This window comes from Carassius gibelio, chromosome B21, assembly GCF_023724105.1.
Source record: "Carassius gibelio isolate Cgi1373 ecotype wild population from Czech Republic chromosome B21, carGib1.2-hapl.c, whole genome shotgun sequence".
In the NCBI taxonomy this organism is placed as follows: domain Eukaryota; kingdom Metazoa; phylum Chordata; class Actinopteri; order Cypriniformes; family Cyprinidae; genus Carassius; species Carassius gibelio.
In genome coordinates this window covers 6,425,134-6,435,533 of record NC_068416.1, presented here as the reverse complement: position 1 = coordinate 6,435,533, position 10,400 = coordinate 6,425,134, and the positions used below count along the sequence as shown (strand labels likewise).

The following is a 10,400-nucleotide window of genomic DNA, read 5'->3' as shown; positions in this document are numbered from 1 at the left end:
TGTGAACTGAATTTGGTGAAAGTACAGTGTGTTACAGTAAAGTTATTAACAGTTTTTCTTTATTATCATTCATAAAAATTTTGTAAAACCAATTATTTTCAAAACCAGTGATGTAGTGTAACCAGCAGGAGAGCAGTGATGTGTGACCTTAATTTGGTGGAAGTACAGTGTGTTACAGTAAAGTTTTTATTAACCATTATGTTCAATAACAGTAAAGTTATTAACTTTTTTTTTAATAATAAAAAAGAATTACAAATATGTAAAAGCAATTTTATTAGTAGCCTTTTTTTCGCGTTTCGCACTTTGCAGACGGTCCCTTCGGACTTGTCTCACAGATGCCAGCGAATAGAGATCAACGTATTTTGTACAGAGCGGAGGAACAGTTGTTTTCGCTTGTAGCTCGTTTACTACATCACTACGAGTGAAAAGAGGCCTAATTCGTATACTAAAAACGTTTTGCTCGCGAGTTATTGATCCGGAAAAGTCGAACATGTGAATTTCTTGCCAGTTTTACCGAAGTTGTGATTCTTTTCACTCCACTCATAACGTTAAAAGTGAAAGTGAAAGCAAAATCTCCGTATAGTTTACTGCACGGCCACACCAAGGAGAGAGATAAAATGTACAGACGCAGGAGAAGTATGGAAGATATTTATAGACGATTTGCAGATGAACATCCAGGTCAGTAAAAATATACGCTTTCATTTAACTTGTATGCAAAGCCAACAAACACTGGCGTCCGTATTGGTAGACAACACACAGCTAGTTCCAGTGCCCTGCTGGTTGTCCAATGTTATTCTATTTAGACGAAGATGAACATTGCCTTCAAGTCTCGCAATAAAAAAGCAACACGGGCAGAAGTTATAAACGGTTGAATCGGGCCTGGCCCTAAGTTAACTTCCGGTCAGTGTTATGTCTATCGGTCTGGCTAGCGGTGCCGTATACAAACGCAGTTAAAGTTTAGTTAAAGTACGATTTAAAAACTTAACGATTTTCCAAAAGGCTTCGTTGAATAAACATATGAGTACTGCACGGTTAAAATAATAAGAATAGTTCCTTACATTTATATGTTTAAATATCAAAACGAGGCACATGTGTTTTTATATAACTGTGTTTCTGAAGGAAGACTTGATATGTGCCTGATAAAGCAGCGTTTGTGAGTTTAGCTCTGCTTTAAAGCTGTTACTGGGGAAACCTCTATTTTTCGCGCTTTATGCATCTCCTGCCAGCAAAGAATGGATTTGCACTTTCCTTAAGTCCGCCTGATTTACGCAGCAAACATATTTTGTTTGTTATCAAAAAAATATCTACTCTAGAGGGACTTGGCTGTTGTTATTGAATCTATTTGGAAGTCTACCGGATGTTAAGTAAGGGCCACAAAAACGCGCATGCGCAGTAACGTTTGTTTATGTTGACGTTGAAACCATAGACATATAAATAACTAGACGCCTCATTGGTCGCTCTGAGCCGTTGCTGGGATACGTCAACGCCGCCGCCATGTTAGTGAGGGCAAGACTGCCTTAAGGCGAGACACTGCAGGTGAATAGGGAAAAAAAAATATCTAATAGTTATCACCTTACTTACCCAGTTGATTGATTACATTGATTATTGCAAACATTTTTTGTATTACAAGTTTTCAAAAATGTTATGTTTAAATATGCAAATGAGGCATTCTTTAATGAAATATGTGCTAATTTGCATACATTTCTAGTACAAAAATCTGAACACTAGATGAAGTCAGTTTCAAATTTTTTGTTTAATTTTTTTGACATATTAGAGTCAAATGTTTTTACAGAGGGAATTCTGGTTATCTTTTTTTGTCACTCCATAATTCAGAAAATACTTTGAACAGCCAGAAAACAATATATTTTCACAATTTTGGGGGGAATAAAATGTTGTATATAATCAAGCACAATATATATGAACAAATCCCTCTGTAAAAATCTTCAGAATACAGACAGGAATAAAAATGTCAAGTTTGGTGTGTGTACGTGCTACTGAAGTTGAGATTTATGGCTCAGTGTTGAAGAAAAAACTAATTTTGAGAAAACGGCCTTTAAAAATATGTATTGTAATTGAAATCTATTGACACAAACAGATAAAGTGCTATAAAAAAAACACTTAACAGTGTCTTTTGGATGTTTTCCTTCCACTAGTTTGAAAAAGCACCTTATGAAAAACCAAAAAGCCCAAAATCTCAAAATTGACAGGTGCTTGAAAAAACATTGTTTTTGCCTGCAGTGTCTCGCCTTAAAATTACGAGTGAAGTGAGTGAAGTGACATTCAGCCAAGTATGGTGACCCATACTCAGAATTTGTGCTCTGCATTTAACCCATCCGAAATGCACACACACAGAGCAGTGAACACACACACACTGTGAACATACACCCGGAGCAGTGGGCAGCCATTTATGCTGCGGCGCCCGGGGAGCAGTTGGGGGTTCGATGCCTTGCTCAAGGGCACCTAAGTCATGGTATTGAAGGTGGAGAGAGAACTGTACATGCACTACCCCCACCCACAATTCCATCCGGCCCGAGACTAGAACCCACAACCCTTCGATTGGGAGTCCAACCCTCTAACCATTAGGCCACGACTTCCCCGGAAGTAAACGGAAGTAAACGGGGAGCTCCGGTTTTTTCTGAATAAAAACACGATAACGTTCACATTTATCAACCGATTTCAGGTTTGTGATCTACGTGCAGTTAAAAACTTTGCCTCCAGTTATTTAGTTAGGTTTGGAAAATTATTAATTTTCGTAAGGAATTGTGAAAGCTCACATTTGTCTCACTTCTTGATTTCGTTGATTATTTTCGGTTTACAATTCTAATGTTAATTTAGTATAACTGTGACATATGCATGTAATTTAATTTGAATATACATTAAATGAAATGTAGTTGTTTTATTGCTTTCTCTGTGTTCAATCCCAACAATTTTCTCTTTTTTCTCTCTTTCGTGTCTCAGATCAGAACACAGCTCATTCCCTTTGAAATTCTGTGATAAAATCTAAGTAATACATCTTTAAACACTAATAATTTACTATTGTTGAGAAAATTTAATAAAACAAGTAAATACAAATCAAAAAGTGACACACTATAGCCTACAGATGAACTCCACAACAAATAATAACACATGTAACTGATGAGGCTATGGATCCAGTGAAAATGAAAATATGAACTGCTACAGTGCACAGTAGAAATATAGTAAAAGTGATATGTTATATTAAAAAGTACATGTAGTACAACTTAAAGTAAAGTGAATAATATGAAAAGCGAGTACAACGCTACAATAACATATTCGATATAATAGATTTATAATATATAAAATTATTTGTATAATATGAATAATACCATAATAAATAACTGAATAACAATAGGTTAACAATAGCAAGAAGAATATGTAATATCAAGGGTGGAATAATACAGAATAGACAAAAATGAAGAATAAATTAATAGTAAATTAAAGAGTAAAATAAAAAAAAATTGAAAAGATAATTTTATAAATGTAATGTAATACTGTTTGTGTAATAATTATTAATCAAATTCAGACACAATATAAAAAAATTGTGGACACGAGTTCCAGATTGTGTTTAATTAATGAGCTCCTTAAGTAAAATATATACATGTATAATATATACATGTACACACACACACACACACACACACACACACACACACACACACACACACACACACACACACACACACACACATATATATATATATATATATATATATATATATATATATGTATATGTATATGTTCTATAATGCACATTACACACACTCATGCAGAAAACACACACATTTTGAAACAGTGATTTATTTTTCCATGTATGTTAACACATATGAATGTTTGGGTGTGAGTGTGTAAGGTTTACCTTGTACCACAAAATCTCAAAGTATAGTTATTTTTATCACAGACCAGAATATGAGATGCTCCCCTCAAAAACTTGATATTAATCAAAATTAATAATAATTATAACAACATCACAATGAGTTTATCATGATATTGCAGCTGGATTCACTATGAGTTCCTGTGTTTTTAATTTCTAGGCTATTAACATCATGTAGTTTTTTGTGTAAAGACACACGTAGTACATTATCAGCATTAAACAGCCTGTGCAAAGCTTTTTAAATGCAGTCTATAGTATTAGAATATGAGCTGTGTCATTGTGTCGATTCATTCAGGGCTGCTCTGGGTTTAGTACAAACACAACACTAGTCTGTGGAGGAATAGTCTTGTCTCTTGCAAATGCAGAGAACAGCTTTCCTCAGCTTTCCTTGTCCTGTTTGCAAATGGCTAAAAGGGAAGAAAAAAGAATGCATAGAATCAGTTCACAGTTTTATGAAAAGCAATGAAATCCTTATAATCAAGTGATGATAAACTTAATCCGTAACACTTTTGAAAAACGGTCCATTAGTTAATATTAGTTAACTACTTTAGTTAACATGATCTAAGCAAGAACTATCCTTCTACAGCATTTATTAATCTTAGTTGATGTTCATTTCAACATTTACTAATGCATTATTTAAATCAAAAGCTGTGCTTGTTAACATTAGTTAATGCACTCTGAATTAGCATGAACTAACGATGAAAAACTGTATTTTCATTAACTAACATGTACAAAGATGAATAAATACAGTAATAAATGTATTGTTCATTGTTTGTTCATGTTAATTAATGTATTAACTAACGTTAACTAAAGGACTAGTATTCTAAAGTGTAACCACTTAATCTTTGTAAATAAGTAACGGTAGTGAAATTAAAGAGAGAAAAGCTTTATCTCCATCATTAATCTAGACAGTCAAAGTGCTCACTCTGTATATTGTGCTCATAACACCATTTAGTTTATTATATAAACGGCAATATAAGTTAAAACGTAATAAGAATTCATTTAAACTTTGAATTCTTATAAAGTCTCAGCTTTCACTGCTAACTACGCTAGCGATATTATTAATCGTCTGACACTGGTGGTTAATTAAGCTGTCAACATAAAGTTAAAAATGACCAAAAACATCGAGAAAGAACAGCTGAGTCTTACCTGTGAAAGATAACACCCCGAGATCTGTTTTTATTATCGTGTGACGGTTTGTAGGTGTCCAATCTGTCGATGTCGATGAGTCAGGTATGTTTTCTTCTGTCCTGATGTGAGAGTTATGAGAGTATCCCGCTCCAATATGGCGGCGACGTTGACGTGCGGTCGAGCGGCCAATGAGGAGTCTAGTTATTTATATGTCTATGGTTGAAACCGTCTATAGAGCTTGGGAAACTATGTCACTGCGCATTGCATTCTGGGTAGTCGCGGCCATTTTTGGGGACACGCTTATCAGTAAAAGTAAAAGTGAAAGTGAAAGTGACATGACATACAGATCAAGTGTAAGATTACATATAAAGAAAAACTCAACAAGGAAGCAAAGATGCGGTATTTAGAAAAAAATCAAGACAATCAACGAACTCAATCTGCACGAACACAAAGAGTGGTCGGATGATCTTAAAGAGCTGCCGCTCGTAACCTTCCCCAATGTGTTTTCTAACCTTGTTTGTAGTGTCAGAGCGTGCACCTCTGATCAGTTTAAAAATGATAAATCTCTCGAGTCTCACCTGCAATTTACAAATGGATGGGTGCAGAACCTACACATTTTCCGCGTCAACGAGCGAGTTACACTGCCCCTTTACTTTTTAATATGTGTTATTGTAAACTGTACAAATTAACCTCAGTGTGTTATGATGCACAAATAAAGAGATACACAATTGATCAATTTTGCCGTTTATTACTGTAACAGGTGGTATGCAATATGCATAACACTGATAATGCAGGAGATGTGGTTCATGCATAGGTAACATTTAATGTAAGTCTGTCAAATCGATTAATCACATCCAAAAAAAAGTTGTTTATATAATGTACATTTCTGTGTATTTATATATATATAAATGCACATACATACGTGTGTATATATCAGACCAAAGGGACAATCCTTCTTTTCCTTCTTACTGCTGCTAACCAAGCCATGTGACGCCGCTTTGTTAACTCGGAGACCTGAGATCAAGGTGCGGTTTTCCAGCGGGAAAGCTGAAAAATCGCACTCCATTCAAATTATATTTCCATGCCGGTCATGAGTACGAGTATGGCAGTTAATTACATAACAAGGTTTTACCATTGTAACTTATTTTTTAGCTGTAGAGAGCAAACAAAACAGTCTATTATTAATCCAATACAATACATACAGCAGCGTCCGTGTCCTAAAGTCCCAGAATGCATTACGTTGCTGACGTCATGTTCCCAGACTCTATAGAATGACAAACTAATTTAAAACAAGTTAAACGTTTAAAAATGCGAGATGTTTTCCGCTGCACACTCCTCTCCTCTGCCTTTTGAATCTTGTTTTTAAACTGTAAAAACTAGTTCTGAGTGACGCACTCCTTTTCTCCGTTGTTCATTTTGTTATGCTATAATCGAAGATCAGTAAGGTTAACACTTTCAGCACAGTATTTAAAACAATTTGTTACATTACCATATGATGATGAAAGAGGGTGTATGCATTTTAATACACAGCATAACAAACATACAGGTCAAATATTCACAATCATGAAGAAGCTGTGCCATTTAAGTTCAACTGAGTATTCTAAAAGTGTTACTGACATTTAACAAAATACATAGTAAATGCATTACATCCCAGACAGCACACATACGTTGTGCCGATGTCGAGCCGACCTACAAAATTCCATCGGGACGATATCGCTAAGGGAGCGTTTCCTAATAGGCAAGCTGTCTCGGTGACGTCGGCCTCTGATCGGAAATGCTCTCCGGCCGATGCTGGGACGATATATCCTACTGTGGATGTAATATGGGAATCACGCACTCATTATTTTTGAGGGGGCACGAGTTGGGGTGTGGGGGGTTGTCATGTGACACGATGTGGGCGAAGGTCAAAGTAACCTTATAATGTAGTCTATTAACTATGCATAAAAACCTGTCTGTTTACTTAATTAACAGATATGGGTGTCATGCCATAACTTATTTTGTAATATGACTTGACTTTATATTTAATGTAAATTTAACATTGAAAGTTAATAATTGCATTGCAAGTTAGGCTATCATAACACTCCCATTGTACAGAAAGAGAGCAAAGATCAAATAATATTTTCACTGACAGTATAGTTCACTCTCAAAACTCCCATTAAAATCACTGAAGCTATGATTGCATTTAACAGCATCGTGTGGGATTGGTTATAATGCATTGTGCATCAAAAGTTCCACTGAATAATGGTTCACTTGAATATGGAATATTTAAAGACTTCAAAAGACTAATTTAGAATAGAAATCACTTATACTTTAAAGGGGTTATATTTTACTTTTAAAATATTTTTATTTCACCTGGATTTTGAAATCAGAATAGACACCTAAAATGTACGTCTATAGCAGTAATGCATTTACAGTCGCAGCTAATTAAAGTGACACGTTCTCTTTCTCAGACCAGGAACATCTCAAGAAAAGAAAAGAAAAGAATGGACTGATAAAAAGAGATTGGTAGAGAAAGTTCAAAAATTTATAAATATGAAGCCATTTTTGGTTCCTTTTAATTCTTAGAGATTTCAAGTTAAAAAGGTAAATTATATGATATGATATATATGATATATGTATATAAGTGATAATCTATGACTTGGTGTTCATTAATTGGAAAACAAACAAAGAACGACCCAACACCTGGCCATGGTACCATAACCATATTGGTATATAATTTCCATGACTTTTCCAGTTTTAGATATTAAACTTTTAAAATTAAGTGACCTCACACAGCATGTACAAGTTATTCAAAATGATAGGTACCCTGGTTCTACATTAGAAAAAAAAGTTGTTGAGGTGGCAAATAATGTTCATTAATTATGTTACTTATGAAAACAATGTTACTTAACTTATTTTATATAAAACAATGCTAATGAACTTTTTTTGTCTTATTTTAGTCATTTTAAATCTTCTTGAGGAGTTTTTCTGAGGCCTCATAGTGAGCGAAGGCAAATTAGAAGTTATCATTTTTTTAAGCGTAAATGACATCTTAAATTCCTCTCTCTCTATCAGATCTCAGGATTGTGCTGCTGGGTAAAACTGGATCAGGGAAGAGTTCAACAGGAAACACCATCATCGGCGACTCTGTGTTTAAGAGTGGTATGTCATCTAAGTCTATTACTAATGATTGTCAACGACATCTGGCAACAGTGGAGAACAGAATCATCTCGGTGATCGACACTCCAGGAACGCTTGATACGTCCATGACTGAAGAAAAACTGAAAGCTGAAACAGAGAAGTGTGTCTACATGTCTGCTCCTGGTCCTCATGTGTTTCTGCTGGTCATGAGACTGGACGTTAAATTCACAATTGAGGAGAAAAACACAGTGAAATGGATTCAGGAGAACTTTGGAGAAGAAGCTACTCGATACACAATCATTCTGTTCACTAGAGGAGATCAGCTGAAGGGACAAACATTAGATGATTTTATCAGTGAAGATAATGATCTCAAGGCTCTTATTAAAGTGTATCGTGATAGATATCATTTATTCAATAATGAAGACATGAAGAATCGCTCTCAGGTCACTGAACTGCTGAAGAAGATTGAGGAGATGGTGGAGGAGAATGGAGGACAGCACTACACTAACGAGATGTATAGAAAAGCCCAGGATGAAATTAAACGGGAGGCTCTGAAACAAAGAGCTAAAGGTTATGGCAGAAAAGCACTAGAAGTAATAGGAGGAGTAACAGTCGTAGCAGGAGCAGGAGCAGGAGTAGGAGTAGCAGTGGCAGGAGAAGCAGCAGCAGCAGGAGCAGGAGCAGTAGCAGCAGCAGTAGCAGCAGGAGCAGGAGCAGGAGCAGTAGCAGCAGCAGTAGCAGTAGCAGCAGTAGGTGCAGGTGTATTAGCTAAAGCAGGCTTGAGACGGTAATGCACAGTTACTTTAAATGACAAAAAAAAAAAGATTATATATATTCTTCCGATAGCTGTATGTGAAGCACATCATGTGACACAGTTGTGTTACCCGAGTTTGATTCCTTGCTTGTGGTCCTTTTCACATTTCTCCTGCTTTGCTTCCTGTCAAATCTCTATACTTTCCTGTCCAAATAAATGTCACAAATATTAATATGCTGTTTCTAAATGCCTAATCAGTTCTTTGCAATCACAAGCAGATTTAATAGAGGGACTAAGTTGTTTGTAAAACATTTGCAAGCATTGTATTAAATGTTTTAATTATTAAGTATGGTTTATTTTGATTAAAATGATCTATTTTAATTCTTGTTTAGAAACCACACATACACATCCATATTCACATGTACTTCCTGATTATCTTTGTTCTACCTGCTTCAATGAATAAATAAAGTGGTCGTGTGGAATTCACTGGACTCTGTGTTCTTACAGTCACCCCTGCTAGACTCAAACCAGATGTTTTCTAAACCCTAACCTCCTCCACAAAATCTATTAATGACCTTTGCCACTGTCTCCTCTTAGTTTGCTAAGTTGGGGATAGGCCTAGTTAATATTTGGCAACATTGGGGACTGGATCGCACAGACACTATTGGATTGGAGCTGGACAAGCTGTTTTCTCCAAAGCTGCTTTATAGATAACTTAAACACATTTCATAATTTATTAACTTTTCAAAGTTATTGAACAGAACTGAATCATCAGTGTACTAACTTTAAACTGGGAAAAAAACTTTACAACTGTCTTTTTACAATATTAGAATCTCAGCTTCACAAAGAATATCATGACATTTGTTTTTGTTAGAGAAGTACAATTAAGTTTAAAGAGTTAAATCCCGGCCACCAATATGCTCCTCTGTAGATTACAAATCATGGAAAGCTTAAAAGCTTCTTTCTTTTCACATTTGTATTAATCATATTATCATAATAGGCTGTATAATAACTTACTGGTAGAAAAACAGTAGTTCTATGTGAAATCAGACATTTATCATCCCCATATAATCAAAATGGCATGATCCTCTTTTAATAACATACCCTGAAAGATTGGATTGTGAGATTGGTAGTCGAATCTGGCTCCTCCTGTCAAAGCATCAAATCTTAACACCTAAGTAGGTTTATTTACATCACTTACCTTCATCTAATGTAAGTGCAACACATATATAACTCACTCAGATGTCTATTTCAAGTTGTGATGTCCTGCAATATGTTGAATAGACATTTAGTAACCTCCGTGGAGTCTGCACCTCATAAGAAGAAATAATCACCAAAACTATGCCATTGCTTTGTGCTGATTTCTGCTGCAAAAATTTATATTTGTGCTGGTTTGGTGTTTGAGATACCACATTTTCCTATCGTCTTTAAGATGTATATGTTTTATGTAAATCCACTTTGGAGACATATGCGTGTAGGAGCTCTCCTGTTACAAAATTAGAACAT

The 10,400-nt window shown here is 35.3% G+C and overlaps 1 protein-coding gene across 1 annotated transcript; it reads left to right on the top strand.

Moving 5' to 3' along the window:
* The first annotated feature begins 319 nt into the window (after positions 1-319).
* LOC127986132 (GTPase IMAP family member 4-like) lies at positions 320-9,380 on the top strand. The gene is made up of 2 exons (XM_052588360.1): positions 320-678; positions 8,075-9,380. Exons 1-2 carry the CDS (start codon positions 618-620, stop codon positions 8,929-8,931), a joined length of 918 nt encoding a protein of 305 aa, XP_052444320.1. The 5' UTR covers positions 320-617; the 3' UTR covers positions 8,932-9,380.
* Positions 9,381-10,400: the final 1,020 nt, after the last annotated feature.

What these genes read in the sequence shown, in the direction of transcription:
- LOC127986132 (XM_052588360.1), top strand. Translation starts at nt 618, where the DNA reads ATGTACAGACGCAGGAGAAGTATGGAAGATATTTATAGACGATTTGCA. An exon ending in ATTTGCAGATGAACATCCAG is followed by an intron (nt 679 to 8,074) that starts GTCAGTAAAAAT and finishes TCTCTCTATCAG; the next exon opens with ATCTCAGGATTGTGCTGCTG.